We start from the raw sequence: 13,111 nt of genomic DNA, 5'->3' as shown, positions 1-13,111 counted from the left end.
TAATTAAATAAACTAATAATTTAGCCTTGTCTATGCTTTTATTACTAAAGGTCAAGTTAAATTATCAAAATGCTATTCTTGTTTTAAAATGTCGTCATCTAGATCAATGTCTTCGTATACATTGTCTTCTTCGCCTTCTTCACCTTCTTCTATAACTTTTGCAGCCGCTGCTTTTCGCGTACTGGAGTTGGATTGCCTACGACCATATGAAGTGATCCCAGCAAAAGGAGACTTTCTGCGAAGTCTTACTCGTGAGCTTGGGCTTTCAAGCTTGGATGAGGGGAAAACACTATGTTCACTAAATCGTCCTCGTGCCCTTGGAAATGGAGAATGTGAACCCGGTACGGGGGAGGCTACCCTTCTGGGGCTACCCGGAGCTGATTTGAGAGAAGCACTAGAGGTGCTGGATGCTTTGGAGTGTGTTTTACGGTGTCTCGAAATTAATGATGAAATTGATGAAGATGTGGAACGACGGGAATATTTTGGTCGCGAACTGCCCTCGCTCTGGGGTTTATTGAATGCTTGGTTTATTTTTTCTTGTGATAATTGGGACGGTGCTGCCGAGATTTGTGAATTCGTTGAATATTGAGATAGTTGTGAAAATGCAGAAATCTGAGAGATTTGTGAGATTTGTGAAATAGGGCGCGCCAGAACAGCAAGCTTACGACTCGGCTTACCACGACTCTGAGAACTACCAAGAGTATCATTGAAGTCGGAGCTAGACCTTTCTTTTCGACTTTGATTTGGATCGACGAGAGACTGTTGATCAATTTCATCCTTGTCACTATCAGGTTGAATAATAAGCGTAGTTGGTTGACGGTCGGAGGAGTTGAGCCCACCGATCTCTCCTCCTGATTCGTCATGTATATCGAGACCACGAACGTTAGATTGCGAAGGGTTGGACTGGGCGGACTTTAGCGTACTTGATGCAGAAACAGTAGAGGGGGCGCCATCGACATCAATAACAGATTGGCGTCGCCTTAAACTACCAATAAGAATTATTTTCATCATCGTAGCCTTAAGAGAGGCCCTTATATCACGCGAAGTTGAAGATGCCTTGGTTTTTGTACGCTCGATAATTGATGGATGGGTCGTTAATTCTGGAAAATCGTTGATAGACTGATTGGAAACCGTTAAACTGGACGGGCCATCTAAGCCAGATTTGGTGTTCCCAGATTCGGCCGCTTGTTGGTTATGAGGATTACTTTTTCCAACACTAGAACTAATCTCACCAATATTCGCCGGTGGGTCATTAGAAACTTCAGCTAGATGACTATCTGCTGTACCATTTATAGGGCTGCTATTCATTTCAACAAGTTTGTCGGCCCTTTCCATCCGGTCAATTCTATCCGACCTCTCCCGATCACTCGAAGAGCGAATAGAAGACGCAAATTTACCAAGGGGAGACCGAGGCGAATGAGGAGCACTCGGGGATCTGAATCGGCTGACCCCATGCACACTACCTTTGGGAGATGCCGGTCCCCTGCTTTCATCGTCACCACCGTCTTTTTCTATACCATCACGCTTCGTAAGCTTTATACCCAAGCTTGAGCGTCTGTGTTTCTTAAGATCAATTTTAGTTTGTCGTTCTACAGCGAGAGCCCAAAACCCTGCTAATGAATCACAGCTTTGAGAAAGAACTGATTCAGCCAAATTACTGATGTCGATATTAGAAGATTTCAAACTCCGTAAAACCTTTTTCTCTGATTTAGTTGAAAATGGCTTGGGCTCTTTGGTGGCCAATATATTGCGTTGCAATAATCCGTAGTCTTCCAGGTATGGATGCTGTAATATTTCCTCTAGAGCCAGTCTCTGTTTAGGGTCCTTAGATAATAATAACTTGACGAGGTTCTTGCCATCCTCTGGAACTGGCTTACCACGTACAAAATCTCCATAACTAGGCTCCTCATTTATAATCTTCATCCTAGTATCAACATCAGTTTCTTCCTCAAAGGGCATTTCGCCATATAAAAGAGTATACAGTATGACGCCCAATGACCACACATCAATAGCTTCACCAGAATATTTCTTTCCCATCAAGATCTCAGGAGCCATATAACAACTGGTACCACACACGGTATCAAGCATGGTCCGACTGTTCTCGTATTCCCTTGTAAACCCAAAATCCACTAATTTCACATTATGGCGTTTGTCTAATAGTGTATTCTCAAGTTTAATATCTCTGTGGGCACAATTCTTTGAGTGTGTATAGGTTACAGCACCACAGAGTTCAGAGAATATCTTCTTGGTCTCGTCTGGTTTCAGCTGTCCATTATTGTTCACCAGGTATGTATATAGCTCGTCCCCTGGACAGTACTCCAAAACCATCCATACTGAAGTCTCGGTAACAATAATCTCATACAGTCTAGCAATATGAGGATGTTTAAATTGTCGATGATGATGGATCTCACGTACCAAATTCGGCTGTTCTTTAGGTGATGATTTCAATACCACCTTTGATTTCGTAAACTTGTGGCTAGCAAGGTACACTTTGCCAAAACTGCCAGTACCAATAAGACGGATAATGGAATAGTTGCCTATGGAAAACGTACCAGAAGAAATTGTAGGCGTAGTGATTTCGCGTAACAGTTTTGTATAAGAGTCTGCCAGTTTTGCCTTTGCATTCTGGGCGTTGACTCTATCAACTGTTCCATACATTATTCTTGTTTACAAACCGGGTCATCTAAACAGAGTGATCAGGTTTAGCCTCCCTACTGTAAAAACTAGATATGCTGCGATTAAGTGGCATACAATAGCGGCCACACAATCCACCAAACTTTAAAATCCACTATCGATTGAGCCAACTTTTGTAATATTAAGGTTTCGATCTATATCAGAAGAAAAATAAGGAGACCAAATACCCCGACCCACCATTAAATTACCACTTGCACACAGAATGCAGGTGGTGCGTTCGACAGACAGCTTCCCGTTCAGTCAGCCGTGCAAAGTGCGTCTACCCCTGATTTATATTTTTAGCCAGGAAAGCATATAATATATGGTACATCAATACTTTATAATTAATTGAGTGATGGGGATTCCCCTAGTAGAATATAACGAAAGACATTTCCACAATTATCCTCTATCAATTTCTCGACTGCCAGAAACACCCTTGGCTTGCACTTGTTGTTATAGCATCAAATTTAGGGTTAGGGTTAAACAGTCCCCAATTTGTGCTAGAGATGTCGAAGAATAATTGTTGCTAAGTTTCGGGTGAGACACATTGCCCAAGGATCAATAAAGATGGTAAACATTCTATTCAAATCGCGGGGCAAGCGCATTACGCGTTTACCGGAGAATTTGGATTTGAGCTCTGGTACTCCGGTGAAGGAAATTACTCGTTTGCTATCCAAGGCCACAGGATTGTCTCAGAATCGCCTCCGGTTGTCTATTCCACCGGCTGATGGTAAACCAACAGCCGGAAAGGATAAGAAGAAGTCTGATATCGCTTTGGACCCTAAAGAAAATATCGGTGATTATTTTGGAACCGAAGACACTATCACCATCAATGTTAAAGATCTTGGTCCACAATTGGCTTGGAGAACCGTATTCATTATCGAGTATTTCGGCCCATTATTCATTCACCCGTTTTTCTATTTTGCTCAGACCTTGGTGTATGGTACTGAATTTGAGCATACTAGGGAGCAGGCTCTGATTTTTGGATTTGTTATTTTGCACTTCCTTAAACGTGAGTTTGAAACTGTTTTTGTTCACAAATTCTCTTTGGCTACTATGCCACTCTTCAATGTATTCAAAAATTCAGGTCACTACTGGGGTCTATCTGGTATTCTGTTAGGATACTTCACTTATGCACCAAGCTCATTTTTTAGCTCACATGCTTCTACTTTGTCCAAATACTTGTTCAGCAGACAATCATTGTTTGAGTTGAGTGAGATCTCGTACTTGGCAATTTCTTTCTTGTGGGTATTCGCTGAGCTCGCCAACTACAGAACTCATGTGATTCTTAGTAATCTCCGAACCACCGGTTCAACTGAACGCAAGATTCCATATGGTTTTGGATTCAATCTTGTCTCTTGTCCCAATTACTTTTTTGAAAGCGTCGGATGGCTCGCAATCTTCCTACTTTCACAAAACTGGTCTGCTCTGGTCTTTTTCGTTGTTGCCACCGCCCAAATGTGGGTCTGGGCTGTTAAGAAACACCGTCGTTATAGAAAGGAATTTCCCGATTACCCCAAGGATCGTAAGATCTACGTACCCTATTTGATTTAATAAAGGGTTAAACATCAAGGGGAGCGCGAAGATATCACATATTACAACCTCTGAAACATGATGTATTAAATAAAACTAGAAAACATATTGTCATAATTCTGAGACTATTTTTGTGACAGAAGTGTAGGTGCAATCTTAGACACAGTATCCCACTCAAATAGGTCTCCAGGGTTTGCAAGTTTGTTGCTGACTCTATCACTGAAGTTGGCTGAATTGGTCGAGACAGCAAGAGCAAGAAGAACATCCTGGAAACCTGCCAACAGGGTACCCTTTGCGGCATGATCCTGAGCGACTTTTACAAAATCTTCAACACTCTTTGATTGATGTTGCAAGGAAATTTCGGTTACTTGCTCATAAGTTTGAACGGTCTCTTTGATGGAACGAATATCTCCTCCTATATATACCTGCTCAGGGATCTCGTTGAAAGGATGCGACAGGACTCCTGCAACCGCCTGTCCGATATTGCGGAGGGAAGTAAATGTAACCTCCTGGGACCCGTCGCCTGGATAATTTGCGGTCTTATTAGTTGGGTCAACAAATATAAGTTTAGGGACTGCCTTCAAAGCGCCTTCTAAGAAGAATCCAGTATGAAATTGTACCACCTGAAGGCCCAGTGCCTTAGCATGTGCAGCACTATCCAACTTGCGCTTGAAAAGGGTCCTAAATTCTCCCGCCTTATAATAGTCAACCCCATAGTCCGAGGGTGAGTATAGTGTGACACCAGCCTTTTTAGCAGCCTCAATCAATGAAAGATCTGCCAGCGCAGCGACCGCTCTGACATCGAGGACAGCATTAACCCCTGTCAAAGCCTTAACGTACGTGTCCAGGTCGTGTGCTTCATAAAACTTCACATCCGAAGCAGGATACTCGTCCTCTTTCACTTTAGACGAATCCCTTGTAATGACTCTCACAGGTAGAGAGAAATTATTTCTGAATAGGTGACTTGTCAAAGCGTTGACAATAGGACGGCCGAGATTACCATTAAAGCCAACAACTGCCACAACCGGTTTAGACATTATTATTGAGAATCGAGAGAAAAATATAATTTAATTTTAAAAATTGTATTTAATACCTAACTACACAAATATTTGGCTATTTATATATTTGGGGATGCTTATCTGATTTGCCATATGACTTCAATATTACGGAAATATATTCCTGATTACCCCACAATACGTACAAGATGCATGCAAGCATTGGATAATGTAACGTGCGATGATGGATATACGAGACAACGGAACAAATAACCAGTGTGATCATGTTTAAGTCGTATCCGAAACTTGGGGGCAAAAGCATTTCATTTTTTGGCGCCGTAGGAAACTCGGAGTATGTTAAGCATCCTATTGATGTCAAAGAGCTGTTCCTTATAGTGCACGAAAAAGTAGCTAGAAATCTTATAAGGAGAAAGAATATGAAAATGTAACAATAAATAAAAAACTATGAATGTGTATATGAAAGAGATATCAGTTTTGAATACTCAATGCAGGTGGTGGTATATAATTCAATTCAGGGAGAACAAATGTTCCGTAGTTCCCCAAAATACCGTTTGCGATCTCGACGTCAGAAAAGAAAAATCCTGCCATAACGACGAGATACGCGAGAATAAGGATAGATCCCTTAAAATAATTACTTTTGCCCTCAGCATAGATGTATGAAAAGAGAAAAACACAAAAAATCACGACCCAGAGATCCCAGCGAGGAAATACTAGAGTGAATGCGAATTCGTGAATAGGTCCAACCAGACCCTTAGCACTGTAGATTGAATAGAAAACAAGTGCGGGGATTTGCAAAAGGCATACCTGCAAAGCATAAGCAGAACCAATCTCCATACTCAAAGCAATATTGCCATGTATTGCGAAAGAAATGGCGTTAAGAAATTCGGTTGTGTTTGGAACAAGTGCGAAAATTGTTATTCCAAGGAACTTCTCACTAATAGCAAAATTCTTGAGAACCACATCGACAGTATCAACCAAAATTTCTGCAATAATAGCGTACAGCACAGTGGCACCCAGAAGAATAACAGAACTCTTCAAACGACCCCAATTAGGGGCATCGTGACCCCCGCCTTCAGACTCAGGAGCCATGTCTTCTTTCACATGAGCAACTGGGGGAACAGCCATCGCAACATGTTTGGTACTCTGCCGGCGCACTGAACCTTGCTGAGATGGATTAACAGGGGTTGTAGGAGGAACAAAAGGCTGAGTTCCCGTTAACAAACCTGCTGGCACAACTTGCTGGGTCGTAGCAGAAGGGATAATATTTTGTAAATGTTGAAACATAGGTTGTTCTGAAACAGTTGGAGTCGCCCAAATCATTGCAGCATGTGTGCGCAATGTAAACCACAGCCCAATAACATACGACACGAAAAGCAAAAATGCACATGTTACACTGAATGGTTGAATCACATTGAGGAAAAACTCATTTTCCACCAAAGGCAGCTGCTCGAATCTACATTTGCGACAACTAGGAGCCAGTGCACCAGCCTCAATGGGACATGGAACACACCGTAACTCGTAAGAACCGTATATTTGATAGAAAACAGTAGGAGCAAAAGCACCAATGACAGCAAATACCAACATAGTTGAACTAACACCCGCAGACCTTGGGTTATATCTTTGTGTCTTTCGACGTATTGCTCCAGCACACATAGATGTCCCTGGCAGCAGTAGTACACCAGCAAGAATACTACCCACAATACTGCCTTCCACAAGATCTCCTTTGCCTTGGGAAAGAGCAACAGTATAGAGAAATACTTCTACAACAGTTGAAAAGAATGCATTAATAGCAGCACCCATTCCCATGGAAGACTGCGCAGAGATAGAGGCGACTGCTTGTCCAATGAAATAAGCTAACGGGACAATAGAAGCCAAACTGAGACTGAACACAGTAGCTGGATTAGTGATGAAATTGTCGATGTGTAGTGTTTCGTAGAGAACAAAATAGTCAAAAATTACAAATAGCACTGGTAGCATCAGGTTGATGATAATCACATTTGTACCATCAATGGTGTACTTGTAGTAGTTCCAACCCCACGCTCTGTAGGTACAAAGAATTATGCTTGAAGTTCTGTCTGGACCATGTTCCTCAGAAAAGAACGACGATGCCGGCTTGAATGACAATGCTAATGGGTGTCTTCTAAGGTGAGGGATGAGAATTGTTGCCACCCGGGCCATAGGGATTGAGAAAACGCCCAACCAACAGACAAGTGAAATGGTATAGAGTATTGGACATACAACGACGTAAAACCATAGATAAAATAAAACCCTACCTAAATTCCATTCACCTCTACCAAAAAGCCGTCGCTTTCTCCGAAACTCTCCTGAACCTGGCGATCTTAATAATGGGATAGACTCATCATGGGTCTCCGGCGCAGGGGTGCTAGGGTCCGCCAAAATACCATCAGAGCCGGCGCCGGTATTGGATTGGATATTAATGTTCGCTGACGGAGAGTTTACATTACTACCAGCATCACCATTACTACCAGTGTTATTGTCTCGCGAACTGCTGGCAGGGCCAAAAAACAGTCTTCCATACTCGACATCTCCAGCTTGCCACCTTTGGTAGTCAGCAATACTCAAACCTTCTCCTTCATCCTCGTCCAAATAGTTCTCATCTTGGGCCAATTCCACATAATGACCAAAAGGAAACCAAAAGTAGGTACCAAGTTTGAAGAGAGCTACTCCATATAATTGAGCAGACTCGCTCCAAAAAAAAATTAAGCACAGAACAGATCCAAGGCCACATGTGATAAACAAGATTGTTCCAAATAATACTGTCCACAAAATATTTCCCATCCATACAGTCCACTGCACATCTTTTCCTGGAGTGGAGTGCAAATCTCCTTCTGCGATCCGCTGTACTGACCGGACCTTTTTATACACAGCTGGCTTCCAAATACGAATACCAAATGGATGTGTAGTGTTAATAGCGTCCTGACGTTCGCGTAGAGTGAACGTTTCATTACTAGCAATACTGGCACCATCATCATCATCGTCATCATCATTTTCACCGTCTTCATCGTCACCATTGTTTTCGCCCTCTTCATGGCCGTGCTCATTATATCCACGATCATCATCCTCTGGAACAAACCGTTTATCAAGCTTTACACTCGGAGCATCTCGAGATCTTGGTCCACCGTGTTCACTTGAACTTCGTACACTATGGTCGTCATGATGATGATGAATTGAGTGAAGACGTTGATGTGTCTGGTAATGGCGATGTGGATCATCGCCAAGTAGCTCTTTCGCGGCTTCAACAGTGTTTCCACCATCGTCATCGGCAAGCAAATCAGCTATCAATTCACTCTTGCGATGTCGTAAAATTCCCTCATCAGTTGCCTCTAGTCTTGGTGTGCCTAAAAGCGCAGTAGTAGAGGCAGCACTTGTTATCGACGGCGAATCAGTCCTGCGTGGCGCTTGCTGCTGAGATTCATAGCTCGGGCCAATGCTAAGTGATGGAAGTTGGAGTGAAGGTTGTAATTGATCCTTCTGTTCCCTATGATCTTTGAGCTGCTGTAGCAGCTGCTCTCGATCTGCTTTAATAGTGGATCTTCTAATTTTCTCCTTTAAACCATCTGAGTAACCTTCATAGTATTCTCGTTCAAGATCAGCCTCAACTTCGTCTTCATCATCTTCTGTGCTGTATTTATACTTTCTTAAAGATAACGCACCACCAGAAGAATTTGGTCCACTAGACCCTCGCCATCTTGGTTGTGGTCTAATGGCTGGACTCTGTGGACGCGATGGATGCTGTGAAGAGCTATCGGAGACTGGATTGACAGAACCACTTCTGGGATGTGGATTATAGATCTTTGACCTTGGAGAACCTGTTTTCGTGGTTCCAGATATCGAACCCATTGGATTATGACCATGATTACCAATAAGGGGAGTTGGTGCCACAGGAGGTAGGCCCTTATCAGGATTGTTGTCGGGAACATCACTACTGACACTCGCTCTATTGTCAGACCCAGTGCCAGTAGGTCCAGAACCACCTATAGTCCTACTATCAGACATCGATGGGTTGTGAATTCTGCGGTTCTGGAAATTGTTAATAAAGGGAATTTAAAATTATGACAATAAAATTATTCAATACCTAGTTAGTAGCACGTGGATTTGATGGCACTCAACGCAGGTGCTTACCCAATATAAGACCACTCAAACAATTAAGATCAAGCAATTGGATGAAAACTTTTTACATCCAGATCTTCTGACCAGTCCCACCTGTGAGGAATAAAACGTAGCCTATTGGGATGTATTGACGATTCCAATATCACCTACGTCTATTATACAGGAGTAAAGCTAAGGAATTGGGATATAAAATCGTTATTGTATGTATTATTATTCGCTTTAGTGTCTATCTCTTTTGGGAATGTGATTAGGGTTCAATTGCCCCTTTTTGCCGTTCTATGCAACTCTTATGTCAACATCGGGCAACAGTCTGCAAATCGAATGGGAGATTGAGGCAAGGGCCAAAACAGCCAGTGAGTAAATTCCAGCAGTATCTGAGTGAGATATATCCCAGGGAACTATGCTAACTCGATAAAATTACCAAACAGTTGCGAAAATGAACGAGTAGTAATCCTTAATATAGTGATTTCACCCATGTTGTTGTAGCCGCGGTCACTCACTAGACAAGCATGAAAGCCATGTATCTAAAAAATATCTCAGTTTGATCAATTCCTGGAGATATGTACTATTGTATCATAGAGCCGGTGATGAAAAAACTTTTCCCAACCCCGATAAACCTGATAAAGCAGCTTCTGCTTTTCGCCCTGGCAACCTTGTTGTATCTCGATAGAAGCATGTGCATTTAGCCATATTTAAGCGTGACAAGATGCATTTGCAAGCTATCGATAAATATACAGTAAGTAAGTGGCTTTTGTGTTAAATTCCTTTGATTTAGCCGTTCGCGTTGAAACTGGAAATGAGAGATATTGCGTTTATTTTCAGTTTTCAAAAACAATTTCTAAACAAGCACAGTGCAACTGTTGGATTATACTAGTCATAGCTCGAATAGGAAGCTTGGACAGGAGGAGCCTTTATTCATCAACATAAAACCACTTTCGTTTAAACCCTATACAATAATACGGTTTGTTTGCAACTTGCGCAATTTGAAGTTCTTCGCGCCGGGAAAGAAGTCAGGACAGAGCAAAAAAAGATTTGTATATTCATAATCCACAACCGCGATGAAGGCTTTTGGTTTAGTAGCAACTGTTGTCCTATTGTTGGGTAATGCTGCGGGTAAGTAATGCTAAAAGCAGCTATTCTTTTAAATGATTTGGGATTTGATAACTAACCAAACAAGCTGAAATCGACAGGACATCTGTTCCTCTTCCAAAATCAATCACTCCTTCGCCGCCAGCGCCTACCATTGTTTATACAACTATTACGCTACCAGGCGGAGAATTACAAACAAACCCAGTAACTTTCACACAAGAGTTCACATCTATGTACGAAACGGTGGAGACTCCACCAGTGGGATCTATTGGTCTGGGCACAATAAAAGGCGAAATCGGTGTTATTAAGCCGACAAAATTTGAAACAATTACAACTGCTACTAGTCAATAGTAGATTTGTATATCCGTAACTGTATGGAGAAAACCTAGATCAGGACCCCGTGATCTCATTTATAGCTTGTCCACACTGTTCACTCAATATTACTTAGCATATGACACGCTGGTTAGTGTTAAAATTACATTATCTCCAAATTTAATAGATTGAATATTAGTATATGAATGCTGCTGCGATGGTACATACGAAGAAGATGCTGTTATCAGTCGTAGCGGTTGGCCAAGTTCTAAGAATTCCTGTGGTAGGATCCCCTTGAGCCTTACTTCACAACTGATGCAACACTGACCTCAACCGTCATGATACGAATGTGATATGAAATCTAATTTATTGACTATTCTTTACACCATTCTCATATTTACCTAGATGTACCAACAATTTGCTGGGACCTGATCACCGGGATCAGTGGAAAAGATTATGCACGAATTATCAGCACCAGGTTTAAAGTTGATTACCTGCATATCGAAGCTCTCACTAAAATCCTTGATATCTACAATATTGACGACAGTACCATCAACCCAAAAAACAGATATATCAATTTAACTTCCCCTAAGCTTATAAATGTTTTTGTTGTCTCTCTATTAATTGTAAATTTATAGAGAATTGAAAAATCAAGTCATAGTTCAGTTACGTGGCTTTGGATCCAGCGTCAATCAGTGCGCTAATGTGCAGACTTATCTCCGTAAAAAGAAAATAAATATTATATAGTGAAAGATCCTGGTAAGCATCACTGCCATAAATACCTTATAATCCTTCCTGCAAGTAATTCATTCCTTTAATTGACAAAACTCTGTATCCTCAAAAAATATTACGAGTTCCTTGCGGGGTTATTATGTCTGATCAATTTTCACGACCCCCAAATATTAAGAAAGAAGACGAGCCACCATCAACAATTAGTCCTCTGGATATTCTATATACAACAAGTCCTAGATCAAAGCTTCAGAATGGGGATGACTCCCATGATTTATTTGGTGGTCCTTTAGAAATCGGGCACAATGCGAATTCATCGTCCTCTTTCAGTGGATCAGAAGCTTATCGAAATTCCAGCTTTGTGTTCACCACACCCAATACCAGCCCTAAAGCTTCCATGCTATTTCGTATGCAGTCAATGGAAGATTCAGGGTATACTTACATTGTCTCGTCCTCACTGAATTCTCATCTTAGTTCTCCAAGTTCATGTTCAATGAAACCATCGATGTCCCGTCAGAATTCTGTTGTTTTCGGTTCGCCAATCTTATTTAGTTCTCCTCCATCTAGCAAGAGCTTAGGTTCCAACAGTAAACTACTTGATTTAGTCCAGCAGACAGCTTCATCACCTGGTACAGGATGCTCAGACGAATTTTCCTATGTTCAAGCATCCGCAGTCGAGTCGTCAAGAAGTTCTTCACTTAGTAGTACTTCCAAGATGAAACGTCCTCAAACGTCCACATCATTTGATCAATCCCGTAGTGCTATCAACAATTGTAGCAATATTAACATTAATAATAGCGACCGAGTTAGCAGCGATGGAGTCGGTATTGATGGCGGCCAGAAAGACAAGAATTCTCTTCATTCTAAGTTATCCATCAAGCTTGAGGAGCTTGCTAGTAGCGATTATGAGCAAGCTGGTTCTCCAGATTCAACACCAGAGGAAGAAGAAAATGAACAAGATGAAACCTATTCTGAAGGGTCTTCTAGAAATGCCATCAAATCATCTAGTAGTAATCGCCGCAATTTGAAACGAGCAAGAGGTGAAGCGTTTCCATCGTCTCGACGTATTATTACCAAACCTACAGAGTTTCATAGATGGACTGAGCAGGATGATATGCTAATCTCCTATCTCAAGGAAGAGAAAGAGTTCTCTTGGAGAAGAATCGCTGAGGCGATTCAGGGACGGCACACTTGGCAGGCTATTCAAATGAGGTATCTTCGAAGTTTGAAAAACAGATATGCACCATTCACCGAAGAGGAAGAAGGGAAACTCGAAGAAGCCATTCTAAACGATTGGAGAGGACGCTGGAAGAGAGTCAGTTTTGAAATGGGGCCCTCGTTCTCTGAAGAGCGTGTTATTAGAAAGTGTATGGAGAATTTAGGCCATGGAGAACTTCTTGACGCCGATGTATCCAGCGACTATACAGTAGTAGTTACATCTCAGGGCACATTCCATCTTCCACCAAATGCTAATAAGCTTTCTGATAAAGTTATTCAATTTCTCCAGCAGCATGAAGTTAATGAAGAGCATGATATAGTACTCATGTACACAACTCCCTGTCTAGACTCCGAAAACTGAATGCTCTAGCACCTATTATTTATTATTATTTTATCTGGCGACAAACATC

General features: G+C 41.7%; 5 protein-coding genes across 5 annotated transcripts; 2 read left to right on the top strand and 3 right to left on the bottom strand.

The window, feature by feature from the left end:
- Positions 1 to 72: 72 nt before the first annotated feature.
- AWJ20_1732 (non-specific serine/threonine protein kinase) lies at positions 73 to 2,658 on the bottom strand (the record flags this gene model as incomplete). Its single annotated transcript, XM_018878635.1, has 1 exon — positions 73 to 2,658. One exon carries the CDS (start codon positions 2,656 to 2,658, stop codon positions 73 to 75), a length of 2,586 nt encoding a protein of 861 aa, XP_018735918.1.
- A 582-nt stretch (positions 2,659 to 3,240) lies between these two features.
- On the top strand, positions 3,241 to 4,227 carry TSC13 (trans-2-enoyl-CoA reductase (NADPH) TSC13; the record flags this gene model as incomplete). Its single annotated transcript, XM_018878634.1, has 1 exon — positions 3,241 to 4,227. The coding sequence occupies one exon, from the start codon at positions 3,241 to 3,243 to the stop codon at positions 4,225 to 4,227; it is 987 nt and encodes a 328-aa protein (XP_018735917.1).
- A 104-nt stretch (positions 4,228 to 4,331) lies between these two features.
- Positions 4,332 to 5,243, bottom strand: AWJ20_1730 (uncharacterized protein; the record flags this gene model as incomplete). Its single annotated transcript, XM_018878633.1, has 1 exon — positions 4,332 to 5,243. One exon carries the CDS (start codon positions 5,241 to 5,243, stop codon positions 4,332 to 4,334), a length of 912 nt encoding a protein of 303 aa, XP_018735916.1.
- A 447-nt stretch (positions 5,244 to 5,690) lies between these two features.
- VNX1 (Vnx1p) lies at positions 5,691 to 9,239 on the bottom strand (the record flags this gene model as incomplete). The annotated part of the gene is made up of 1 exon (XM_018878631.1): positions 5,691 to 9,239. The coding sequence occupies one exon, from the start codon at positions 9,237 to 9,239 to the stop codon at positions 5,691 to 5,693; it is 3,549 nt and encodes a 1,182-aa protein (XP_018735915.1).
- A 2,386-nt stretch (positions 9,240 to 11,625) lies between these two features.
- Positions 11,626 to 13,062, top strand: AWJ20_1728 (Myb-related protein A; the record flags this gene model as incomplete). The annotated part of the gene is made up of 1 exon (XM_018878630.1): positions 11,626 to 13,062. One exon carries the CDS (start codon positions 11,626 to 11,628, stop codon positions 13,060 to 13,062), a length of 1,437 nt encoding a protein of 478 aa, XP_018735914.1.
- Positions 13,063 to 13,111: the final 49 nt, after the last annotated feature.

The sequence above is a fragment of the Sugiyamaella lignohabitans genome, chromosome A (assembly GCF_001640025.1).
Source record: "Sugiyamaella lignohabitans strain CBS 10342 chromosome A, complete sequence".
Taxonomy (NCBI): Eukaryota; Fungi; Ascomycota; class Dipodascomycetes; order Dipodascales; family Trichomonascaceae; genus Sugiyamaella; species Sugiyamaella lignohabitans.
The sequence above is the reverse complement of the archived record's forward strand: the minus strand, read 5'-3'. Positions and strand labels throughout refer to the sequence as shown.